This window comes from Falco peregrinus, chromosome 6, assembly GCF_023634155.1.
Source record: "Falco peregrinus isolate bFalPer1 chromosome 6, bFalPer1.pri, whole genome shotgun sequence".
NCBI lineage: Eukaryota > Metazoa > Chordata > Aves > Falconiformes > Falconidae > Falco > Falco peregrinus.
The window spans coordinates 18,708,672-18,735,754 of record NC_073726.1 but is presented as its reverse complement, the minus strand read 5'-3'; the positions used below and the strand labels follow the sequence as shown (position 1 = coordinate 18,735,754).

The 27,083-nt window shown below is 37.9% G+C and overlaps 1 protein-coding gene across 12 annotated transcripts in view; it reads left to right on the top strand.

Moving 5' to 3' along the window:
* MAGI2 (membrane associated guanylate kinase, WW and PDZ domain containing 2) overlaps nucleotides 1-27,083 on the top strand; it is a 755,758-nt gene that overhangs the window by 431,163 nt on the left and 297,512 nt on the right. For all 12 annotated transcript variants that reach the window (XM_027795434.2, XM_027795431.2, XM_027795430.2 and 9 more), the window contains one exon: nucleotides 16,884-17,003. In XM_027795434.2, the coding sequence (XP_027651235.1) occupies nucleotides 16,884-17,003 (120 nt within the window). The remainder of the gene's footprint in view (nucleotides 1-16,883; nucleotides 17,004-27,083) is intronic.

The window sequence follows — 27,083 nt, the reverse complement described above, 5'->3', positions numbered from 1 at the left end:
ATGATTACATAGTTTCAGTTTCTTCATAGCTGTATCCTTTCCTTCAGCTATTTCAGAAGAAAAGCCACACAGACACCCTTCAGAAAGTCAGAACTATAGAAGTGGTTCCCATAGGAGAATTGCAACAGCTAAGCCCATTTAACTTGGTCATTTTTTACTTGTAGTTGATCAAAAATCCAACAGGCCTTTACCTTCTTAAATAGTGACAGTTTGGGACTCCTTTGAAAAGATGAGATGGGTGTGTATTTATTTTAAAATTTGGATGAATCACAGAAGATTGTGAAAGTGAAACAGAATTTAGGTTGTTAATAGATCATTTCAGATACAATTATAACATACTCCCTCTAGTGATGAGCAGGTAATTTCCAAAATCTTCATAATATTATAAAATGACTCATTGAATTTGTTGTTGACTGGTAAAACTTGGAAGCAGTCTTTTACATTCCGGTGGTACATGGTGCACAATACACATTTTGAGTAATATTTCAAGAAGTTGAAATGTTTTGTTAGATGTACTTGAATGCAAGATTTCTGGACATATATCACAATCATTAGTTCCATTCTCTGTGAAGATTCTCTGAATCACAGAAAATACCAGTGGTGGATTAATCTTCTCTATAAGATAAAAATAAATTCACAAAAAGAGCAACTGTGAGTTAAACAATAAATAGACTAATTATCGCTTTAATTCTTACATCCTTAAATCTTCCTAAAGTGTCATTAAAATTCCATGTTCCTTATACGAATGATGCACTAGCAATACATTTGCAAAAATTAGATTCTGTTGATATATAAGAGGTGGGTTTATGTAGTAATTATAGTATAACTTCATTTATAATTATTATCTTTATTAGATGTAATTCAACCAACCAGCATAATTTACATACACACACGCATCTACTACTTTGATAAAAATATGCTTCTGCCTTTGACAGCTTCATGCCTTAAGCAAACCCAGTGTATTGAAAGCTCTGCTTCTTCATACTTTCTTCATGTGAAGTTCAGTCAACACAAAGCTTTGTTTTACATTCTACTTTAAGGAAGCCATTTGCTATAGCTAAAGCAACAAAGGCCTTGTTTCTAGTAATTTATCTTCCTCAAAGTCAACTGATTCAGCAACTAGTTCTTGCCTATGTTTTCAAAACCTAAAAAGAAGTGTTATTAAATTTAATGTTTCTTTATTCAAGGAGCTTTTTGTACTGGAATTCAAATAAACAAAACCAAGCTAACTTCTTAAAAACAAGAAACACAGGTAATAAATCAGTGAACTTAATGTTAAACTATGCAGATTAGGCATTGAAGTCACAGACTGATGTCTAGTTGCTTAATCATTGAAGATACGCTATTTTTGTTAAACAATTGACAAAGATGATCCAACAGTGGTACACCTGTGTTGTCCATGGGTCGATAGTTTTATCTGGAGGATTTCTAGAGTTCCAGGCCTGTCTGTGGTAAACAAGTACTACAGAGTTGGAGGGAGTTAAAGCTGAAATTTAATCTGGTAACCTGGCAGAGAAGGCACAGGATTTGAGTGTCATTCCATGTGAGCTGGTTCAGCGGCTGTATAAAAGAAGGCCTACTGCATGGAAGCCTTGATGCTTGTTGGTAACTGAGAAGTCACTTCTCAAGGTGTAGATGACTCCTAGCTTCTGCTGAGTATGGTGGCCCAAGAGCCGATGCTTGTAGTGTTGATGTCTCGCTGTTCCAGTACAGACTGTAGCAATGCCTCATGCTTCCAGAGCTCATTGTTGTTCTACCCTGGAGACATAATTGTAGCGGCAGTATTAGCTGAGGTTTGGCAAGTTTGCATACAGCAGTATATCCTGACTTGTACTGAGTAAGCACAGCAGTATTCATGTTTAAACAGCTTAGTGACAAATGTGTGCCACAAAAGGAAGGAGCCTGAGCTAAAATAAACTGCCTGTCTTCGTGTTCTCCATCACACCACCAGCAGTGGCAGCAAGTCAACTCTGCAGTGTAAGTGTAAGGGCATCACCTTTTCCTAGAAAGGATCACAATGCTGGAAAGTTATCCCAAAGGAGACAACTCTCTTCTAAAAACTCTTCAAGATAAAAACATTTCTTTAATTTTATCTTTTGTTCTGCTGGATTTTCATCGTTATTTTTTTGAGTGCAAATGTTTCTACTACATTCATGCTGTATGTCTGGACATTATTAATCTTTGGGCTTAAGTGATTTGAGATGTGTTTAATTTCCCAATTTTGATTTTTCACTGATATCAGCCGAAACTAAACCTTTTATTTCTAAGTAATGGGTAAGCATTCCTTGAGTTTTGGTGGAGATGTATCTTCAAGGCATACTGTCTTACTTTCATGAACGCTGAAATAAGGTTTCTGCTTCAGTTTCACTGGAGAGAGGAAATGCTGAGTTGTTATGTAAATGACACGCGCCTATATGACTTACTCTTCATGACAGAGAGCTCATGATTTGGTAGATACAGTATTCTGTGTTGATGCTTATGATGTAGCTCTCATTTATTAATGTTTGGGCCAAATCATGCTCTCATTTCAGTGAATTGCAGTTTTGCTACTGACTGCAGGAGTAGAAAGGAGAGACCTATTATTATTTCACTTGTTGACTTTAGGGAAGTCAGTTCCAAATTATCAGATTACCAATTGCGAAATATTGTCGCTAATGCCTTATGTGTTATAGAGGCAAAACCACAGTTTGGTGGATAAGAATAAAGCAACAGAGAAGAGGCAGTAGGGAACAGCTTCTGAAATCACCTCTCAATTTTCTATAACAACCTTTTTAGTGCAGTTTGAAATGCAGTTAGTCTGATTATTAATTTATTTAAGCTGAATTTTAATCTTTCTGCTAGAACACTGGGAACACATACGTGGTCAGATTCAGCTGATGTCCTCTTGGTCTTTAAAACTTCTCAGGTGCACTTTGCTGACTTAGCACCCACCCGATAACATTGACCATGTACCAACATAGAGCTCTTGAAGTATCACTGAGAAAAGAGTCCTATGTTCTACCCAAGGCCAAACGGGCAGTGTGCATCCCTTCTTGCGGGTAAACTTTGAAAGAGATGTTTGCTGAGGACGTGTTGGTTTATTGTGTCAATTCTTATCCTGGTTAGAATATACTTTCAGATTTTAGAAGCTAAATTATGTTCTTGTGGCTTATTGTTGGCTACCTGTCTTTATACGCCTTGATTCATATTCACGTTCTGTTTAGAGACAAAACATGTAGTGAGCTGTTACTATTTGAGCGTCCTGACAACAAGGTCTACTTGTTGGATTGGGCACTGGCTGGAAATTTGCCAGGCCTGTTGGCGGTATGGTTTTCAGAGGAGAACAGGGGAGGCTTTCTCACTTCTTGTAGCTCCAGAGATCATTTGAAACAAGGATGACTGACTGAAGTTGCTGTTCCTAAGCCAGTGGACTCGCTGCTGCATTGGTGCACTTGACTCCAACTCATCAACAGCTAAACTGCTCAGAAGTATGAACTGTCCCCTCCTAGTAGCAGGGCCTGTATTTCAGATAAGTGCTTTCCAGAAAAGTGACGTTTGGATAATTTGAGAGTTTTCTTGGTGGGCTTATTAGTCATCTGTTGGGAGAGAACACCACAGCCCTTGAGGGCCTGGGCTGGATTTATCTAGTGAAAGTTCCTTAGCTGGGTCCTAGTGGAAAAACACTTCAGTGTGGGTTCCCCTCACCTGACTTTAAGCACATATTGGAGGCTAATAAGAGGAGGCTACTGATCCTAGATTTCTTCTGAAGCCAGTGGAGAAGCTAGAAGTGTCAGTCTAACTAAAATCACCCTCTGCTGAACGCATAGGAAGCCTCAGAGGTTTGGCTGGATAGTACAGGCCTGCACGGGATTGTATCAGCACACTAGTGAAGCCACCGGTGGGAGTTAGCCGTTCCTTTTAGGAGTTTAAAATTAGGATGGAGCAGCATAACAGTATTGTGTCAGTAAAGAAAAATCACAAAAAAACTGGAAAAATGGAACTTCTGTTTCTTTCCTTTATTTCTTGGAGGTTTTCCTCTTCTTTTTTGGACAAAAAAAAAAAAAAGAGAAAAAGAGAGAGACCTTGTACAAGGCAGCTGGGAGAATGGTTAGAGAAACTCAAGGGCAAGTAACAAAGGAAAGTTTTCCTAACGTTACTGTCAGTCCATTGATGAAAGTACACATAATGAGATAAGCAGACAAGTTTAATTGAAAGTTATGGAATCAGTTTACAAGGCTGTAGGAATAAACACTTCTCCCAGATTCTCTGCTAGCCTTTTTGTGCTTCTAAATGTGGATTTTCACTCTGACATGTGGGATCTATAGTACTTCTGAAACATTACCACTGAAAATTAAACCATTTTTTTGCTTTAGGCAATTCACGGAAGAAAATCAGTGTGTTTGGTTTTCAAATGATGCTTCATCTGAATCAGTTGTGTAAAGTAGGGTCATACATACATGTGTATGTTGAATTAATAGGGGGTTTCCCAAACTGTAAATATCAATATCCCCTGAAATTCCATGACACTGTGTTAGACAATAATGCCACAATTACATCATATAACCAGAATTCAAATTCTGTCATGAGTGGGCATAAGAACATATGGTTTTGTTAGCCAAGGCACTGGGGACTACCTTTAACAGTTGTCAGAAACTTTGTTTAACCAAAGGTGAATTTAAACACCTACGGCTAGTTATTATAATTGTTTGTTATTCCCTTACCCTGAGAAACTGAGCATCTGCCAACTGTCTTTAGAGATCACAAGAGAAGGGATGAGACTAAAAGGATAATACCTCCAAAACAGTGATTTAGTCTCCTAGGGCTACTAGATATAGTGGGAATAAGAACATATGGTAAAAATACAATTATGCTGTGTTTATTTATGAAGTTATTTTATTTTTGAGAGCAACTGTTCTGCTAGAGAGACTGACCGCTTCTTCCTAGGCTGGCATGAAGTGCCACTAGAACTATAGTGTCTGAACATGAGCCATACTTCATGACAAGCACATATTTAAGTTAACAGAATGAGCTATTTATCAGGCAATGTGTGCATGCCATGTACACCACTTTCAGTAAATTGACAAGTTACAAATTCATCTCAGATCTTACTGCTATTGCATGCAGTGCCACGTCTACATATTGGGATGAAAGGACCACTGTATTAATGGTGTCTGTTGCCAGAAAAAAGCCCATCGCTGTAGGATTAGGATCAGAGAGATGATTCGAGTCAAATACTGTACGGAGCTGTATGGAGCTCGTGGAATGAACTTTGAAAAAGCAGAAATACTAAGATGCTTAAAAGGAAAGAAAGAGCATAATTATACAATGAGGACTATTCACAATCTCTGGTAGCTGGCGAGCTGGAATCATTGACCCACCCTCTTCAGGGAATTCATTCTTCTGATACTAATTATTAGATCTACAAAATCTTAACTAGCAATTAATTACATCCATAAAAATAAAAGTAGTATAATTAGATGTATCTCAATTTGATATAGGTACTTTTAATTTGCTCTGTTATCATCAGTAGCAACAGATGCCAGTTCTTGCTATCCATTTGGAGCTAAAATAAGTGGAATTAACTCATCTCTAGTGACTACTGAATTAAGTGTTGAAAGGTTGATTATTACAACTCATCATATCAGAAAAGGAAGCCTCACTGTATGGGAAAAGCAGCAATTTTAATTAGCCAACCAGAATAACACTTGCTATTCACCAACAACTTTTCCTTCAGCCCTGCTGAATACACGAAGAGCATCAAGGTCATACGTGGGACTGAAATCTTTTGGGTTGTTCCAAGCCTTTCTTTATTCAGACATAACTTTAGATGTTCTTCTGGAGTAAGGAAATTGTCCATTAGTTGGAGTGTGTAGTGCCCATGAAATGACCTTCACCAGTGCTGTAGTTACACCTCGGAAATAATTCCTGTAGGAGATAAGAATAGCAGTGGGCTTCCCCATATTCAGAATGACATTTATTTCCTCACCTTCACTGTATTTGACTCCTTTGAAGTTAAATCTAAGCTTTCTTTTTTTCTATCTTCAAAAGAAGAATGAACAAAGCATTTAAAATTTCTTTTAAAAACTTGAAGATAGTGACAATATCTAAATCTGCAGCATGCACTTTTAAGTTCGTGAGTATTCAATAAAATAATGACTCCTGTATAAATAATTTATTCAACTTGTTACTGAGGAATGATTTTTTTCATTATTATCAATACGAGTTAAGCTGCAAATAGGGTTTTTTTTCTAAAAACAGATGGAAATAAATCTGTTTCAAATAGTTGTGTTTTTATGGGGTGTCATGTTTTTACAGAAAATAATGTAATATAAAAACTAAGGTGATTTCAAAATAATACATTTCTGAATAACAAAATAGAACTGTTCCATGATGCATTATTTTTTTCTGAAAGAATACATTTTGTCTCCCACTGTTTTAAACTGTACTTTTTGGAACAGAAAAATGAAACACTGTGTTTCCTTGGAATTTACTGCATAAATTCATAGTTCAATCAAAACTTTATTCCCTGTGAGAAACAGTGGATGAAGAATAATAGAAATTTTTTTTTCCCCCAGGAAGTCCATATCATTATTGTGTATATACTACTTCTGTTGGTTTTAGTGAAAAGTAAGAGGAGGAAAGAGAGAACAGGAGACTTTCTCTCACTCTAGAAGCAGTTAAGAAAACATGTGTTTGCTATGCCAGTGTGCCAGAGAGGTACAGCAATCGACGGCCTGGAACCTTCACATGAGAAATGCACTTCCACATGGACAGAGCAGCGCTGCCGTGGGAAGCAGTTTCACAGCATGACTTCTCCTTTTGCTCAAAGCTTTCCTGCAGCATGTGGTGGCATCCCACAAGAAATCCTGTCTAGCACTGATGAAATCCCTACTGTGGGAATACAGTTCCCTGTGTCTCAGTTCAACATTTGCTCTGCTGCCCGGATAGCAGTTGGCCACCAGGGATTTCAGCTGTGAATCTGCTGGAGGTGTCGCACACAGTACTGCACAGACACTCGTGTGTTTCTTTCAACTCTGCTCATTAAAATGAGTGTAACAGTATCTGCTGTTACATACCAGCATTTTTTGTCACCAGACTAAGGTCTGGTCCAGCTGTCCAGTGAATGGTGTGGAGTTTGGGCAGTATATAACTTGTGGGGTGAAAGCCAAGGAATAAAACCCTCAAATTATGGACTGGAAGACAAAGAAAACCAAGTAACTTGTAAATCTCTTCTACCAATTAGACGCCATCCATTGTAGTTTTCCAAAGTACTTTTTGATTCAGAAGTGATGTGCTCTGGATTGGCGCTTGCTCCCATGCCTTGTCGGATAGCTGTTGTTCAGAGGTACAGCAGAATACAACTGTGGATACTATGGAGAGATACTGCCCTGTTTTAACTACAGATTATTATTTTTTAATTCACACATATTAACTAGGTTTCCTATTTTAAGCGTAAACTCCTCTCATTTTTCTGTATGTCATCTGCCCAAATCAGTAACTAACCCTTAAAATCCTGTTATTGTTTCATACTGTTGATTCATTAACAGCTGAAGTGAGTTTGGTTAGGAATACATCTCTGGATGGTTTCTATGGCAGCCTATTCCACAGTCCCGCTTTTAATGCCTTTCAAAGTAAGACTGTAGATTTAGAAAATCCATTTATAAACATTTTCAGAGATTTAGTAGCAACAGCTAACAACTTCACAAATCCTTTTAAAATGTACTATTAAACAGACATTATATGGGGTGACTGGCTTCTTAAGTTTGAGTAAAATATATAGAGAATATTAGTATTATTTCAGTTTAAAAGTTGTTATCGCAGGCATTTCAGAGTCATTCAAGATACACCGGGGTCTGTGTATGAATTAAGCAGGTTCTTCAGTTCTCTGTGGTAGTATGTACAAGGCGCCTAATAAAAGTCATCCACAATGGTTTATCCATAATGTTAGTAAAATCAACTGGTATAAAAGCAGGTTCTGTTTCTGATAGCAGAAGTGTTTTCCCTTATTCCAGATGTGATGTGTTTCCAGGATTTCTGAAGGTACATTTGAATGATGTACATTATAAATAGGGGTTTGGGACATCACAGCTGAACAAACTATCCCAGATCTCACTTAATATTTCCATTGATACTCCAATCAGTTGGACCATCAGTAGGAATGATAGAATTGGTAACACTGGGGAGAAATGCAGCTGTAATACCGGACTGTTTGGCAGACCTACACACGCCAACAGACTACTATGCAAGTAGTTCTTTAGCTCTCTATCCTCTTGAAGAGCTGCAGAAAATCAGACATTTCCCAGAAGAGGCTTTTTCTTTCAAGGACCTTAAGAAACTATGTTCCAGTTAAGCTTTTCTAGTAGTAGAAAACATTTTGCCTGTAATTAGGTGTATTTTATTAGTAAGATCAAAAGTCTAGATCTCATTAGCAGAAGACTTTTATAAATCTGAAAGAATGTGTGGAAACATAAATGCTCATTCATACATGAGTATCTCATCAAAATGCCCTAATGTATGTGCTAATTCTTCAGAAAGTTCTCTTCTGCAAATATATTCACTTTTGGGTAAAAACCTGTTGTTTCTAGTTAGAATAAAGGTTTAGGGGAGTGTAAACAACTTCGTGCAATGGGAATCAAAGTCTAAGCTTCCAAAAGAGGTAAAGATTTGTTATCATATTTTATTTTATATCTCTACCTGAAAGAGTGGAAATCCATGGAAGAGCAACACTGGTTGTCTACAGCATGTATAGAAAATAATCTTGGACCTTATTAGTTACTTATTAGCTTTACAAGTTCCTAATTAACCCCCCCAAACCCCCTACTTCCTACCACTACAACCTACCATCCATTTATCACCAGATTTTCAAATTTCCATTCTCAAATGTTTCTTTAGAGCAGTTTACTGCTTACTTTCCTAAATGTTTGGAAAGCTGATATAGTGTTTTAGTTTTATAATAAACATGAAAGATATTGGGATATACTGCAGGGGTGTTTGCTAGGACATTAACATGTTTTATGAAGAAAATCTCAGTGTCTTTCAGAGCTTCATGGCTGGTTCTAATTCTTAATTGGAAAAAAAAACCCACACAAACAAACAAACAAACTTACTTTTGAGACAATAATGTGGAATCCAGAATGATTCATAACTTCATAACTGGTTTTCCTTCTCTTCATCTTCTCAGTTTTTGAGCACTGGAAATCAGATTCCTTCAGTACTTGGCTAACCCCTGTACTATCTACGCTTCCAAATGCCAGAATATTCATAATTTCCCAATTTTGTATTTTCCAGGAATTATGTAGAATATATTTTAAGTGTTCATGATATCTGTATTAGCAACAGCTTTTCTGATTGTTTTTACAAGTATATTCTGCAATATTCCATGCCCAACTTGACACAAAGTATTCACACTTCTGTATTACTAGCTTTTATCTCTGAAGTCTGTTGTTAAAAGATACTCTTGGCAAAGGTAATGAAAAAAAGACATTTTATTTGCTCAGATGCCATGTTGGCAATGAAACTTGCATAGCTGGGCTTAATGCTGGGTCAGAGTTGTTCTTAAAAGAAAGTACTCTGCAGACTTTATTCACCAGCAGCAGGAAAGTGATCCAATTCGTGCTGGGCTTACCAGGCAGTGAGTCCCTTACCTCTGTGGGGGGAACACCCAGTGTATCAGTGCCTGTCACAGCATAAAAGTGCCATGGAAAAATCCTTGCATGGTATACTGGGTAGCTCTGGATATGTCACAGTTTATTTTAAATAAATGTCTTCAACTATCTGTCTCAGCCTAAAGCTCTTGTGCTGCATTTCTTCTCTGGGTGTCTTGCTGGTTCCAGTGGTCCTCTCATAATTAACCAAATAAATAAACAAATAACCTTCCTACCAGCAGTCCTCAGCTAGAATTACTGTCATTCCCATCTCCTGATTTTACTTTGCTGTTCAGCTTCAATGTGACTTAATTTTTAAAATGCATAAATTATCTTTGGGCTGTTTTTATGCACATTGTACAGTGTCGGTCACATTGCACAAAAGCAAGAGAACAAATAGAATATACCCAGGCTGTGTGTAATCAGAAGCTACTGAATGCATATTGAATCTAAAAAAAAGTATTTGAAATGATATAGGCATCTGGAGTGTAATAATGCTGCTAAGCACCAGACAGGAGCTTATCTAGCTTATCTAGTTTGTATGTCTCAAGTTCTGAAAAAGTGAAAATCTAAAGAACCACAGGCTGAATGCATATTCTTTCCATAAAGGACATGCTTATCTGTTACTATGTGCATTGTAGATCTCAAGTCGGGGAAGTCACTGCCTCTGTTTTACACTATAAAATATAAAATGTATTATCATGAGAATCGTGGTATTATAGAACGTGGGAACTGCCACCTAGTACACAGTCCCTTAAGACTGCTTTTCACAATCTTACATTTTACTTCTTCAGGAAAAATAAAAATGTAACAAACAGTGTCATTAATCCCAAGGTATATTAGAAACTGTTAAAAATATGAGTCAGGCTTTTTGGTTTTTGTTGTTTTTTTTTTTAAGGGTTTCTTTTGATATAACCCAAATTTCAGTGGACACTGGATTAAGCCATGTAGTTAATCCATTATTTCTGCTAATACCAGTGGATACTGATGATGCACAGGGACTGGAAAACTTCCTTTTAATTCACATGAATTAAACACCCAGAAATGAAACTATCAATTCTGTGATGAAGTATGGGTTAATGCTTTTCCCTTTCTATTAAAATTTGGTCAGAAAATCCTGGAGATCTTAAAAGCACACTGTTTCTTCCAAATAGTGTCTGGTTTTTCTCTCTGTGTATGGGTAACATTGCAAATAATGCTGCAGTCTCAAAACTCAGCAACTGCTAAATCCCTGGCTTTGCCTCACTGTAGATCATTTAGCACCTTTGCTAGTGGTGTTTGAGTTGATTAACCTGGAGGTCTTTTTCAGGATCACATTTGCCAACAGCCTGCTTATTAATGCAGTTTGAAGCTATTACCCCTGATAAATATTTTCAGGAATCTAGAATTCATTCTTCTGCTTCTGCAGTTATTTTTATAGGGATGCATCAGAGAAATTGCTGGTATTGCATACTTAGAAAGAAAAATCTTTTCCTCTTCATGACCCTTGGCAAGAAGGGGCTTGTGCACTTGCGGTTTATGTTGTTGTTATGGGAAGTATCATAAACACTAGAAGCTTCCTGCTTTGTAGTACATCTAAAATCACTGTACTTGAAAATCATGATTATTACTCTCTTCAGCTGGGAATTCAGTAGATCAAGACAAATTTTGGTGTTTTCCTGTTTAATGCAGTTAGTAATTTGACAAGACAGGTATAATTTCCCATACATTTCAGTTCCTCACAGTAATAGTATCCCAGAGTAATTTGGCAAAAAAACAAAAGAGCTAATTAAACATTGCTGAATTTTTCTAAGGCAAAGCGTATACAAGGTCGTACCAAGGGCTCAGCTGAAGTTTATTAAAGATTAGCAGTCTGTTTCTGCAGGAGGGATCCCTCCAGCTACTGTAATGTATGACAGCCTGGCGTACTGCTTTCCACAACAAGCTGTTGTACAGAGCAGAATTACAGAACAAATTTTCAGTAGAATGCCTAATGAAAGGACTTTACATATTAAAGATTTTTTTTTTCTCATTATGTTTGTTATATTTGGTACGAATAAGCAGACTAAGACCCTACTTACTTCCATACCTTTAGAAAATAAATCTAGGAGTAGACTGTTACGCAAAAAGGGCTTGGCTATTACTGTGCCTTTCATTTACACTAAATCTTTGTGGCAAAGACACACCTTTGCTTTTGTATATACCTCGTGCAATAGGAACCAATCTGTGAATCCAAATGCAAATCAGGTAAATAACTGTGAAGTTGTTTGGATAGTGGTGTGCCATGTTTGCCCTTAACTTGCAATTAAAAAATGTATAATATAAATACTTATAATACACCTATAAGCTTGGAGCATTGAAACCTGTGTGCAAAATCTGTAAGAAGGTATTGGACCATGGAGAGACTAAGGCCTTTACTTCTACTCTCCTGATTATCACATAGACTCTACAGGAACACTACTCATGCAATATTGTTCTTGTAATGCTGCCAAAGACTGTAAAATACAGATTATTTACTGTGCAAAGATGAAGTGTTCTTGGAAATGTGTCTATCGTACTAAGCACAGAACATCCTTTCTGAGTCTTTCCTGTCAGAGTTTTTGGATTTTTAACTAACATTCTTATTCCTATGCTGGCACGTAAATAAATTTCCCTCTTTTCCTACCATGCGTAAATACATGGAGTTAGCAATAAAAGGAATACTGAGAAAGCACCTTTCCTACTTTTGAAAGTAGCAGAGCTGGACAGAGACTATGAAGACTCAGTGCTTCTAAGAAGTAGAAATATTTTCAAAGTCAAACTAAGCACCTTGTTCCCAAGTGAGCACTAATAATATTTTAATTATGTACTTGAATGCTAAGATTTAAAGGGAGATATATCAATTCCTAGTTTTCTCCTACCTGTACAAACTGGTGTGGAGCTTTCCAACCCTGGAGTTCTTCCAGAGTTAATAGTTCTATAGTTTTTTAGTAATAGTGGGAATCTGAACTGAACACTACATAAACTGACCATTTTTTTCAATCTGCACTAGCAGTCATCATAAAGCTTCTATGTTAAATGTTATTTGTTGTTCCCCAAGCTCATATAAACAGTATTTCAAAAATAGGTTTTTGCTATTAAATTAACACACTCCTGGTCTTATTCATTGTAAAGATTTCTTAGGTGTCTAAATTTATACCCTCAGGTGCCTTATACTCAGTTAAAAGAAAAATGGTGTTTTAAGGCTATTTATGTAAACAGCACCTAGTTCCTCTCCAGAAATGTAGCACCATCATATAACATAACATTGAGTATGGAAAGCCTGCAATGAGGTATGGTGAACCACCAGGTTTCCCCTGTACAAGAGAAGAAGAAAAAAGCTGCAAAGGCAAAGGCTCTTCTTTTTAAAGATCTGCCATATAGCTTAAATATCTCTAAACTGTAGCAACTATCAATCTTGAAGTTGTAAATCCAGACAAAGTAGTTGCTCAGTGAATGACCTTAATACTGCTTTTGAGAGCAAATTGATGAACAATGCAAACGGTGCTCAGGAAATCAAAGGTAACTATCAGCCCAGGTTTTGTAGACCAAGCTCCTGTAATTTCTAAGGTACCTAACATTATGTGACAGCACTCGCTTTTATGGACTGGTCATGTTTACTTGCAAGCTACTCCTTTTGTGTCTTCTGTTCCACAGTAACAATAGATTGCGTTTCTTATAAATATGCATAGTGCAGATATCCCTTGCTGGTTTTGATCCTGCAAGATCTAAAAGTATCATGTTCTTTCATTATGGAATTCAAAGATTATTTTTTCACATGTTACCATGGTAACAAAATGGTAACTGGGTTCCTATTTTCATTTTACATTAATAAAAAGCTAAATATTATAAGCAGTAGCAAGTGTGTCCTATTAAGCCTTGATGCTGTATAACAAAAGGTGTTGTGTTTCTGTAAAAATATGAGGCTTGGAATTAATCCTTTAAGTCTTGAATCACCATAGCTTTTAGACCTGCTTATCTGTCTATATGAATATAGTTAAAGACAAAATATCTTAAGAACAGTAACTCTACATTAATTTAAATGCAAGGAAAAAGAAAAAAATGCCTTTGGTCTACAAGATTCCTATATATAGACCTCAATGTTCAGACCCTTGATGGGTGTTTAAGATTCTCCACTAACTGCCTCCCAGTCTGCAAATCTGCACATTGCAAACCCTATGGTGCTTACAGAAAGGTATAAAGGATGGCAGGAGTATTAATAGCAGCAACTCCGTTTCTCCAGGGTGAAGGAGTAAAAGAAGCAATAACTATTGATTATTCCATTAGCCAGGGAATTGCTTTAACCATTTGCAAGATCTCAGGTCCTCTGGGCTGAGGGATTGAGAACAGATGCAGGAGGGAAATGGGACTCAGTAAGATTTTATCAAGAGTAATGAAGTTCTGGTGGGGGTGGAAACTGCTGTACCTGGGGTAAAAGTCACCCTGAACACATGCAACTAGTGATCATGATTTGCTCTTTTCTCCTTTTTGTGAAGGAAGTGGAAGTGAGTAGTTGACATCTTATAGGAAACCCTCCATATATAATACAATGCAGAGCTCTTGGAGTGATTATAAGAAAAGAAGGTGGAATGTTCTGTGTTACCATCTCAGTGACAGTTCCATCTCCTGGCGTTGTAGGACAGAGACAGCAATTACAAGCAGAAATGGGAAAAAAATTTCTACAAAATCTGCTTCTCCTTAGAAATGTTCATTTGTGTAATTTGCCCATTTCAGTTCAACTTTCAGGACAAAGGATTCCTCTTCTCCATGCTGGAATATCTTAGTGGAGCCATGGGTTGCAAGAGAAATGGAGAAAGGAAAACATACTGTAGAATTACCAGTAGCTGTTTAGTCACCTAGGAAAATCAGTGGGAAAACGACGTTCAGGCAGACTAAAATAAGAAGCTGCTGTGTACAGTAGCACACTGGCAATTTTAAAGTGGAGTTCTGGATATTTTGGTTTTGCCACAAAAATCCATTAGTTTCATCTTGAAGCAAAATAGGAACTATTTGAAATCTCAGAGTGTTACAGAACAAGATAGTGATGACATCTGCAGCTCTGAATACAGGGCTCTCGTGGCTACCTTACATGTGGGGGTAAGTGATGGGCAATTCAACTGGAGAACAGACACGCTAGAGTTAAGCTGTGTGTTAAGGATACAGGATTAGTCTCTAATTGGACCGTGTGTGTAATTGGAAATAGGGGAAGCAGATTAGACAGAATATTCAATTCATAGTGCAGGGCATATGCAAACATTATCATATATGTACTATATCCTAAAGAATGTGACTAGGTCACATAAGGGCAGAAAGATCAGGTCTTTAGCTTTCACTTTAAAATAGGAATTCAGAATCCAAAATTTAGTCCATTGCACTTTTCTAAGCAATTTGGCTAAAGGCTGTGACCAAAGTAGGAAAACACAGGGATAACTGAATGTTGGACCTCCAACAAAGTGTTGGACCTCCTGTGAGACGTTGCAGTCATCCCTGATTGTTAACGACTGGTGAATGTACGCATGTATTAATACTTAATATCATAAAATCATTTAAAATTTAGATTGGGAGGGGGCTCATTGGGGGATTGTCTGGTCCAACTTCCCTCTCAAAGCAGGGTTTACTGCCACATTTTATGTAACTTGTATTTTTGTTTGAATGATAAACTTCTGGTAATCCTAATTTGGCTACATAAAAAAACACTGACTCAACAGTAAACTAGAGGTACTAATCTAATATGCTGGCTTCTTCTCTGTGCCACGTGTAGGAATTACATAGCCTTGATTTGCCCAGGTGTTTTATGAGGAAGATACAGTTCCTATCAATAGACTTTGGGAGTGAAAAATTTCTCAGGAGAGAGCATGCAGATCAAACATCTGATGCCTGTGCTGTTAGCAGAGCTCACAGGAGCTCCAGGGCTTGCCAGAATCCCTATGCTTCTGCACAGTTCTCGCAAAGGGCTGGAGTTCTTTGACAATGCTGCTGCATCCTCAGGAGTCAGATATTCCATGGGGAGTAAATTCAACATCCAAGTGTTATGCCATTCTTGAAACACGGTAGTAATAATCCAAAGAAACCCGTTTATGGAAATATTAAATTCCCAGAAATAAACAGCCAAATAAGATGAGTTTTTTGTTTTAAATGTTGAGATGAAAAGTGAATTGGAATCAGACAAACGAGGAAAAATCTCTTACAGATTTATCAAAACTTATTCCGGATGTTAGCTACTTAAATATTAGCTTCTCAGGCTCATTCAGTCTATGCCATAGACATTCAGGCAGCCTGTGTGGAGGGAAAGGTGTCTGTGACAAGCGGGCTGGATAACCTAAGACACCATTATGTCTCTTATCTCCACTGACAGCAAGGAGTTTGGACAACCCTGAAGGTCATCCAGTGCTTTGGCAAAGCTGAGCACTGGCCAGCATGGGATGTTTCAAACACTGAGACTGAGGAGGTCCTAAAACTCTTCCATTTCCAAATGGACTTTTGAGACTGACTGACTGGTTTCAGTCGAAGTAGGGATAGCCTGACTACAGTAAACTGGACCATTAAGAAATTAGGTCAAATTCAGATGCTTCCCTGCTAACATCTCAACTTCTGCTAGCTAAGCCGAGTCACTTCTCAGCATGTATGAAATACTGTCTGTCGGTGTTTATGGAGTTCCGCCATCCAGAGATGACAGTAGAGGCAATAACTAAATATAAGCATTTTTGCAGTTTGACAGCACGGTTAGCGGGTGATTTGAATCACTCAGTCCCTTAAGCCTAACCATTTATTAAGTCCACTTATAGCCGTGAAACAAGCAATGTGAATATAACCCTTACAGATTTACTTACAGATTTATTCTTTTATACGCTAAATAAATGTTTAAAAGATCACGAAGCAGACCAATTGTAGAACAAGACTTTGTCTAAAGCCATAGAAAACACACACTGAAGATTTGTGTTACCTCTGAATATCATGTGCCTGGTGTCACTGAGGGTCTTTCTAGTAACAGAAAAAGAGTAGCAGCAGTATGATACATTTTCATTAGTGAGAATAAATAATATGGATCCAAAGAACATCTGGCATGATCTTAAACATGTATCTTGTATACCTCCGTCAGTTTCAGATGTAGCCACGTGGTTTTGAAAGACCCGCTCATTAGGAGGATGTACTATAGAATATGTTGTATAAATGGTTTACTTCGTAAAGTCTCCAAAAGTTTCAAAAAGATCCTTCTACATTTAGGTCATGTGCTTGATGGTGTGTCTTTTCTCTTATTAATAGGCACCACAAGGCCACATAAGGAGGGGGAAGTCCCTGGTGTGGACTATATTTTCATCACTGTTGAAGATTTTATGGAATTGGAGAAAAGTGGTGCTCTCTTAGAAAGTGGAACATATGAAGGTAAGCATGCTTTTACTCCTAATGGCTCTCATGTTTCCATTATGCCTTTTTCTAATTTGTTGGAATTGCAGTGGGACATCCCAATACAAATGTGTCATTGCTACTGTTACCAGAGATTTGTGAAGAGCCACATGGCAATTATGAATTATTTTTTTTTTTGTATGTAAAAGCAAAATGCAGATGGGTTCATTGTAATTTTAGTATATAATGCTGGTTAAGAGAAACAGGATAAAACGCTACGCTTACAGGAAAGAAACAGTTCTTTATGCCAAATATTTGAGGACTGCTTTTCTAACATAGGACAAACAAACTATAAAAGAGAAATGAGCTGTAAGGCTGACACTTCTCCTTTGCATGTGTGATCCTGCAACTACCAATCTATATCAGAGGTTGAAACCTCACTGTTTAAGTAAAACAGGAAGAATTTGCTATATCATGTCTTATGGGCTTTGTGAAGTTATTGAAAAGAACTCATTAATTTTGTAGTATGACAGAGGGATAGGAACTATCCTAATGACTGTATTAGAAAATGTCTGTATATGGGGCAAAGAGCCAGAAGCTTAATGCAGAACAGTGCTTTCCAGGAGAACTGATGATTCATCTGATTTTAAACCTTTTCCAAAACACAGCCATCCTGAAAGTGAAACTACTATAAATGGAAGGGCAGTTATGTAGCAGAGCATTTTAATAAAACCATAATAATGGTATACTATAAACCAGATGCTACTCAGAGACACATTAGTAGTTAAGAGTAACGGATAGGTCTTTTTACTGTGATCTTCAAAATGACAGGGAACCCTTTACATGAAAAATATGACCCATACATATGAGAATACCTGGGTGAGTAGAACAATTTACAGGAGCAGCCCCATATTTTTACCTTGTAGCAAAAGAAGCAATGAAGACCTTTTTGTCCTGACTTTGTCCCTGTCAGGGAAAGCATCTGAAGATAAATAAGAAGCTATTCACCCCAAAGAAAATCATTAGCTGTGTTATAAATAGCAGGAAAGAAGGTAATCCTTTCTCACCTAATCAGCACAAAGTACCCATTGGAAAGTAAATAAATTTTCATTAAGAGTTATACCAATACAGAACTTGTAACAAATATTTCCATTAAAGGAGGTCAAATAAAGGAAAATGTGTTGTCTTTTCCTTTTCTACTTTTTTCCCCACTGTCAGACACCTAATGGTAGAGGTTACCTAAACATTACTACACCACCACAATTTTACATTTATCACAGATTCGTTAAATAACAAGCCTTTCTTGAAGTACCTTTTTGTTACCTTAGGTGTTTGAAACTAACATTAAAGGAGCTTAAGCGTAGCGCGAGTCTGTCATTGCTTGACCATATAATTTCATTAGTTTGTAGCAAGTTTGTAGAGGTTGAACTGCTAGGTTAAATTAATTCACAGTGCTCTTCTGTCCCTTGAGGGATACTGAGAGGTGTCTTGTAACACCAACTACCAGAGCTGAGTGGACAGCAAGGTGAAATATTGGTTGGAGGAGTCTGCGTAACTTCTTAAACTGGCTGAGGACCTAGCTGAAGAGAGGTCCAAAGTCGTGACTAGGCAATGTCTGTTATGTCTTTCGCTGATCGCATATGACAAGTTCACTTAAACCAAGAAATCAGAAACTAAACGCAAAACAATATAGCCTCAACTGACCAATTTCTGTATAAATCCTCACTTTGATTCCCAGGTTTCCTCATCACCAGATGTGCATTCCAACCCATAATAGGTAGTATATAATCTGTCTGTGTATTATGGCAAATACTAGGTAAAGCATTAGAAAATATACCTAGTTCACACACACTTTTTCTCCTGTTCTCATAAAAAGACTTTTGGACACAATCTTGCAAAGTTACACTCCACCCCCCCACCCCACCCCCCCACCCCCCACAGTTTCCTGATTAATTCCTCATGACTGTGGACCTTCCTCAGGGAAGGATTTTGCTAATCATTCCAGCACAAGTTTTCCTAAGCACATTAAGTCTGCAGTAATTAAGTTTACTGGTGACAATTATACCAACCAGAGAAAAGAAATTTTCAATTCCCTCCACTAAGAGAAGTTGATTTTTGAATTCTTTCATAGATCAAGCACCTTACGTGAGCATGCATGTTCTGGGAGATTAATTTTCTCTCCTTATCAACACTGGTTTTCAGGCCTCTGAAACAAATCAGCCTTCTTTTAATGAATCTCAATGTTAATAGATTGGTTTGCAGATTATTTTTTTTCTTTTTTTGTCTTGAAAAAATAGTTCTGTATTTAGTTAAGTTTCTGTAGCTGAGCTGAGTTGGTCTGTGCTGACAGCCACTATCTGCCAGTTTGTCTCTGTGAGAAAAATGTTTTGAAGAAGGGATTTCTCATTTAGTTGAGATAAAAAGACAGACTGTGTATGCGTGTTGTTTTTCACCACTTCTTGGCTAGAAAGTTTGATTCAGTCAATTTACTTTCTACTGTATCAATTCCAAAGAGAATCAGAAACATCTAGGTAAACCACAGGAGGAGGAGGCCAAGTGGAGATTTACCTGACACTGAGTCTTTGTATTGTTCATTAAAGTACTCAGTATTGTTGGAAGGGGAGAGATTTTCTCACAGTGATGAGAAAACCAGTGTAAACAATCAGAAACTTTTTGTTCTGGTGCAAGCAAATAACCGATGTGATTCCAACCTGGACAGGTTATAATCTAAAAGGGAAACCAGTATATATATTCTTAGAAAAGTAGAGTTCTATAGTTCTTTTATTTTAAATCACACATTGTTTCCTGAGTTTTAAAATAGATTTGTAAGTTATAAAAGCTTGAGAATTAAAAATAGGATCTGTGACCTTCTTACTGCTTAGGTTTTGAATACTCCTGCCTTTGTCTACCACTTTTACGACAACTGTGAATGACTATAGTATTCCCAAGTGCTTTAGAAAAGCAACAGTATGATCATGGTACAAACTCAACAAATCTTTTTTTTACCAGTTTTGCAAATATGAAAATATTTGGTTTCAGTAGGACCAAATCTGTTAGTATTTTGACCTTTTCCATTTCTGCCTTTTTGAGCAACTGCTGGAAAGACCAAGCCATGTTTATAGATGTGAATTATTTTAAACATACATAATGATACATGAGCAGTTGATGCACTTTTTGCATCTTGCCTATGGTAAAGGTCAATGGCAATCTAGGTGGCACTATTCAATGCAGAATGAGAGAAAGAAGAATACAGGGCTCAATTCCACTCTCACTCAGATTAACAGTAAATCACGTTAACTTCAGTGCAATTGTCAGTGAGTTCTGAATTTCTAATAGAATTTCAGTGAATTCCACCAACTCATTGCTATTTGAGGCAAGGAGTATTTGCCTGAAGCACACCAAACTCATTTATTTGGAGTTCTTTGTATAATAGTGCAGCCAAATACTAAAGGTTTTGTTTTGTTTCTTTTTAGCAGAATCCCAATTTACTGTACTGAATAAAGAAATTCTGATTTGGCCCAGAATGATAACTTCTTTGGCAATAACACTTGTTTCCAACACAGATATTGGGGTAAGGTAAAATAAACCCATACTTCTGCACCAGAGGAGGACGTGTTCCTGTGCAGAGTGAAAGCCACCTGCCACTGTTCTGCAGATTCATGTAGCACAGGAGGATGTGCCCCAGCAAAATAATACACATCGCTTTTCCAGTTTCTGGAATGAAGTTCATAGGTGGTCCTTGAATTGGCACAGTATGCACAAATCTATAAAATGCAGAATAACCAAGCTGTGATGAACAGACAAACTGTGTATATGTGTGTGCTGTCTTTTATAACTTCTCCAATAGGAGAGTTGGCTCGGTATACTGTCATCTCTCCGATATGTCAAAACTTGTATGGAGACTTCATGGATCACTGAATTCAAAGGCTGTTCCCATCCCTTTATTAGATCAGCAAAATTTCTTAGCCAGTGCAGCATATCAGTAGACCGAAAGTGTATTTGAAAAGTATATTGTTTAAGAATGCCAATGCTTATAAGCAGAAATGTAGCAGCTTCGATATGATTTCCAAAACCCAGATATGTTAGGGCGCACAATTGAAGGTTATGGTAAGATAGACATCATTATCAAGTATTAATGTAAGAGTAATGCATGCTATGGGCAGAATTGCCCTTTAAAAAGTAACATATGTAGTAGCGGTACCAGAAATAACAGGAATTGTTCAGTGTATAAATGCTGTAAGAAAAAGAGGCATGTTTGTTGATGATCTGCAAGGACATAGATGTATTTCAAATACAGAAAAGCAAGAAGGATTTTAGCAGTGTGGAAATCTATGAGAAATGCAGACATAAAAAAAGCTTGTTCACAACTGTTAAAGATGTGGCAAAATTATGAAAATAAATTAATTCAGCCGGTATACCTATGAATAATGTAGTAAGAAGAACTCTCTTTTTTCTGTCAAAATTTGTTCACCTCTGAAGAGCAGCAAAACAGTTGTTTTGTAGAATACATCTTATTTTCTATTGATATAAGAACAGTCCTTAATCTATCCCGTGAAAAAACAATTACTTTCGTTATTGTGCTATTAATTTTGTTCCAAAGCCACTTTTTACAGTATGTTTGATTATTGGGAATTACCTTTCAAATTTATTCACTGGTAAAAATTCAAAGCTCACTGAAGCTATTTAACCACTTATGTGATCATGGACTTCCCTTAGCCCCGCTGAACTCCATGGTAAAATTCCAGCTGGCTTAAATACAGACAGAATTTCACCCCTGTATTTTTTTACTGATGGAGTATTATTTGGCAGAAGGCTGAATATTAGCTGGAATTCCCTTAATATTCCAGAACTCTTTCATTATTCTTTTCTTTAAAAAAAAAAAAAAAAAAAAAAAGGCTGAATACATCCCATTGGCAGAACCTTAGTGTTATTACTTGTTTATTTGAGGACACGAAATTTACAGTTGTTTTAGGAACAGTTTTAAGGGGTCAGCTTACATGTGCTCAGTTGAGTCACCACTATGATGAGCTCCCATGGGAAAGTGGATGTGGGCTGGAGCTGAGGACTTGCCTGTGACTCTTACCACACACTGGCATGTAAGCAACACCAGGAGGGGATCTGATTCCATTCATCTGGCGAGAGTCCTCATACCCAAGAAGACGTTAAGTTTTACATAGGCTTTCATTCCATCTCTTAAGCTAAATTTAGCCTAAAACCTTCTAAACGATCTCAACCCTTCTGTTCAGCAAATGCGTTTTCAATTAACATTTCATTTTACTATCTGTAAATTTAAAATATGAGTTAAGGACTGCTCCATGTAGGCAATGGAGTTTTTAATTACTGGATTGTGGTGATAATGGTTTTATAAAGAGGTGGTGTTTGATTCCTGTAGTTTTGATTCAATTCTTCCATGTAAAAACTGTTAAGGAATTGAAAATTCCACCCACTTGCTGTATGCAGCATTCCCTTATGAGCAGGACATCCTGAGCACTCTACAGCAGAGGGATACAAAGGAAATGAATCAAAATAAAGATAATAAAATACTACCCTCCTAAGACAGTAGTTAATGACATATTCTGGGTTAAAATGGCTAACAAAGGAATCATGATGGTGGGTACATACAGATAAAAATAAAAGTAGTCCTTCAAAAGCCATGTCTTTTAACAGTGGAAAGTGTTTTCAAGGGCATAGACAAATGAAATGAGATACTTTATAGTAAAGATCACATTCCTGTTGAAAGTGCCTCTTGAAGTGGTAGATCCCATACCAATATGATGTCCACTTCTCCACTATTCAGAGAGCATGTAAAAGTGGATATACTGACACTTAGGTCAAAAAACAGGAGAAGAAACCTTAAATACAGGCAGTGACTTGATGGTCTTTTTGAATTCTTGTACTTGTTCTATATTGGTAAGTTTTGTTTGTTTTGTAATAAGGGCTTTGTTGTGTTCCCTCCCTTACCCTTGGGGCAGAGGAGGATGTTGAGTCTCATCATTAAATATGAAATGCAAAAAATGTAAATGCTCAGAAGCTCAAAAATGTAATGCCAGTGGATATATCAACATACATAAGGAATCCTGTCTACATTTGTTAGTGCATTTTAAGGCATGAAATACCACATTTACTTCTTTTTTATAGGTGGTTTTTTTGTCATTTTCTTAGGGAAGTAATAAGGAATGAATCAGAACCTAACAAATATTATTTCATTTTTGTATGAAAAACAGCTGCTTTTTAAAATTATACTGTTTCAATATAAAAAGTGACTTTCATAACTTCTACAGTGCCTTTTTAAGCTTCCTGAAATGTAGGATTAGTGCTACATTTAGCCTTCCTCTGTGTTCTGAATTGGAGGCTGCATACATGCTCATTATTTAAAAAATTGGTATTCCTGGTGTGTGGTTGCTTCTATCTTACGAATCAGGCTTCTGTGTTAGCTAGCATCCAGAGACAGGGACATGGGTAACATCAAAACACAAACTGCTGTGGTCCTGTCCTTCCTACAGCTTGGGCGTTTCTCCCTTTTCTGCAACAAGGCTTATGGTCGGAGTCTTCCCTGCCCCATGTGGGTTCTGCAGCAGGTCACCACTCTCCACAGCAGACTGGGGACACTCAACCAAGCTGGTGGTTGGGGAAAGCTTACAGATACCTGAGGCTGCAGGCCATGTCGACAGGCGAATACTATTGAAGATATGGTCAGTTTTGGCCTACTGCAAGGACGCAAGCAGTAAGAAAATATGACATCCAGATGTTCATCATAGTGTAGCATGAAAAAGTGGCACCTGGGCCATGTGTGTCAGTACAGGTCAAACCCATGCTCACAGGCTTCCAGGAAATAGAAGCTTATGTGACTCAAGTTTTATGCATGAAATCAGAAGGGTGAGACCATTCTGCCTTTAAACAGACAGCACCCTGATGCAAATATGTGATGGCTTTTCCATCCTGTGCTCTTCCAGTGAAATCGAAGAGATCACTGGCTTCCCCTTGGCTTCTCACAGAGTTCAGCTGAAAGAAAACCAACAGCCACTGCAATTGTCTCTGTCTCCAGGAACCTCTTTCTGCTCCATCCCCTGCCCAGTGGATGGTTGTACCAATGGTGGCCATGGATAGACTAGACCTGTACGTGGGTTCAGTAGGCTGTGAGTGGGATGCACTTGACTGAGCTGTGATGCAGTCAGCTGCTAGACTGAGCTCCCAGACTGTCCTGTCAGACAGCTCTGCTGCCTAAGTAGAGGGTGCTGGGTGGCCAGAGCAGTGTTTCTGGCTACCCCAGTGGGCTGGCTAGTGCGCTCCCTGTCAATATGCAGTGCTTCTTTCAACCAGTTGTGTCAGACATAAGGTCAGAGACTAGCTACTGTCACATATGGCTTGGTGGAAACCGTAACTCTGCTGACTTGTGCTGCGTACCTCAGCAGAAGTGTGCATGGACATTCAATTAATCTGATTTGTGTTCTGTTGAGATTCTGTGGCAACCACAAGCAGCAACTTACTGTCAGCTCAAAGTTGCTTTAAATTCCATCAGCTGGTAATTTTCCATTGGAAATCAGATGGATCTACGTTCCCCAGGCACACAACGCTTTTCTTTGCTCATACCCAGAATGTAGAGCAGGTCCAGGTGCCACAGACCACACATTTTATGGGTCTGCATGCTCCAGAAACCCTTTCTGCTCAAACAGGCTCACTGAAACAACTGCCAGAGTACTTTCTTTTGTATCAAAACTAGATCACCACCAAGAGGATCTTAGCTGCAGAAAAATCAAGAAATAGCCTTTGCCTTCATGCTTTTTTCTTAGCTGCGTTGCTTGTGTGTCAGCTTAGCCCAGACCTACATAAACCTGCCCTATTCTTTACAATTCTGTGCAGTCACTACCAGAAAGGTATTAACAAACTGAAGTGTCCAGACAAAAGTAATGCAAATTACCAGGAGAGCCATAGGGAATAAATTTAGAGAACTCCTCAGACAGGGCTTTGTTGAGTAATGATTGAGAAGCTCGGAGAATTTAAAATGTGTGAACCCAGTGGATGAATAAAGATAATTCAAAGTTTGGCAAATAAGTAACCAGGGCTAATGCGATGAATCTGGAAAAGATGAACATTTGGATTTAATATTGAGAACAAATTTCCTCATACTGATGTGATTTAAGTGTTAGAATCACCTCCAGAGGTGGAGATCCAAGTTTTATCTCTTATAAAGTTTAAAAGTTGTTATTAGTAGAAATACTCTTGCACTAGTAGAGGGAGTAATTAAAGGCTGTAGTATAGTACTGTCTGCTTCAGTATAGTATTTATTAATGCTGTCTATGTGACACATTAGGTTTTGACTGTGGGCTTTTTTTATAAAACAGATCACAACTGGTTAATGTGCACATTTTGGATACATTTTCTAACTGAACTGCAGTATGTGTTGCGCTGTTTTAGTTTAAATGCAGACTGTATTAGACATACACTGTCAAACTCTGTACAGCCCAAGCTATCAGGCTATCACACTGATAAGGCACGTTTATCTGTAGTTATTACAAAAGTTGTTAAAGAATTTAACATCTTAAATTGCAAATCACAATAATGTGTCATTGCTCTGGAGAAACGCTTAGCTACATTGCTCAGTTAGAAATCTCCGCTTTTTAATGCATTGCTGGAAAAACACAGTATTTGTTATATCCAGTTTACATGCAGTTATTATTATGTCTTTATGAAGCTCCTCTGGATTTTATATCTCTTGGATACTACACATGCATATTTGTGATATTCCTTATTATTTGGCTTCAGATGAGAACTGAACCTTCCTTCTGGCAGCAAAGAGTATTCTGCTAAATACCATAAACTGCAGTGCAAAAAGTGTTTGGGAGGTTCTTCTTAAGACACATGCAGAAAATCCCCATTGCTACAAGTCCTTTCACTTTGCCCACTTAAGAAATTTCTAAAAATATTGAAGTTTTATTTTCTAAAGACAAGGTATACTGAAGCTTCCATAATACCTTCCTGTTAACATTTTCCTATGAATCAAAGGATTTTTCATTTATGAGTATGTTCCTTAGGTCCTCCTTGCCTTTTTTGAAGATAGTTTTAACAAAACTGCCTTCTCTAGTCTTTGCTCCCTAATCACCACAGCTTTCCAAATGTGATACAGAATGGTCCCAAAATAACATGAAGCCAGCTTCCCAGCATTCAGGTGCATCCTATCCAGTTCTATGGACTTTCACATGTCCAGCTGATCTAATTAGTAGTACCTCACTTGATCGTTCTGTACCATGTAGGTAGTACCTGTCTCTGCCTGTCTTTACTACTAAGCAAAGACCTGAAAGGCCTGGGAGTGAGCAGCTGACTTTGCCAGTAAAGGCTGAGGGAGTGAGGACATCAAGTCCTTCACCAAGTTATCCTTCTCCATGCTGTCTGTCAATTGGCCAACTACTCCATCGGGCAGCAGGCCCAGCGTCTTCCTTTTGCTGCTGCTGTGGAAGCCCTTCCTGTTGCCCTTGATGTCCTTCAGCAATTTCAACTCTAGCTTTTCTTTGGCCTTCCTAATTCTGCCCTGTGTATGCAGGAAACACATCTCTGTTTCTCCTTGGTTGCCTGTCCATACTTCTGCCTTCCTGACAGACCTATAGCGAGGAGTTCCCTGGGAGCAAAACTGAGCCTTTGAGTCTTCCCTTGTTTGCACAATGTTCCATAAAACCAGAACAAGGCTTCTCTATACTAGCAAGGAGTGGGTTGTTTCTGTATTCCAGTTCTTGCAGCAGAAATTGTTTTGCAGCCAGACGTTAAAAAATTCCTTTTTATGGCCTTGGGATGAGTTGAGGGGTTTTTTTGAAATCTCGCTTGGGTTACTCTGCTTCAATAGCAAAGTATTCTAGGACTTCGCAGTGCTTCATGCAACCCAGGTCATGGCTGCTGTGGTGGGCTCCAGACATGTGACTAAGTGTGCATCCTGCTGCCTGCTGGCATGAAACAAGGGAACGGGCTGCTTCTTGTCAAGGTGACCTTCAGGATAATGAAAGACATTGAGAGAAGTAGGTTGTGCCAAGTATGGAATAATGCAGTGTAAGTGTGGGAAGAGGGCCTGGATTCATATGGTTAATTGAAAAGATGGAATCAGCTAGTGATACAGCTTGTTCTGCAATAGAG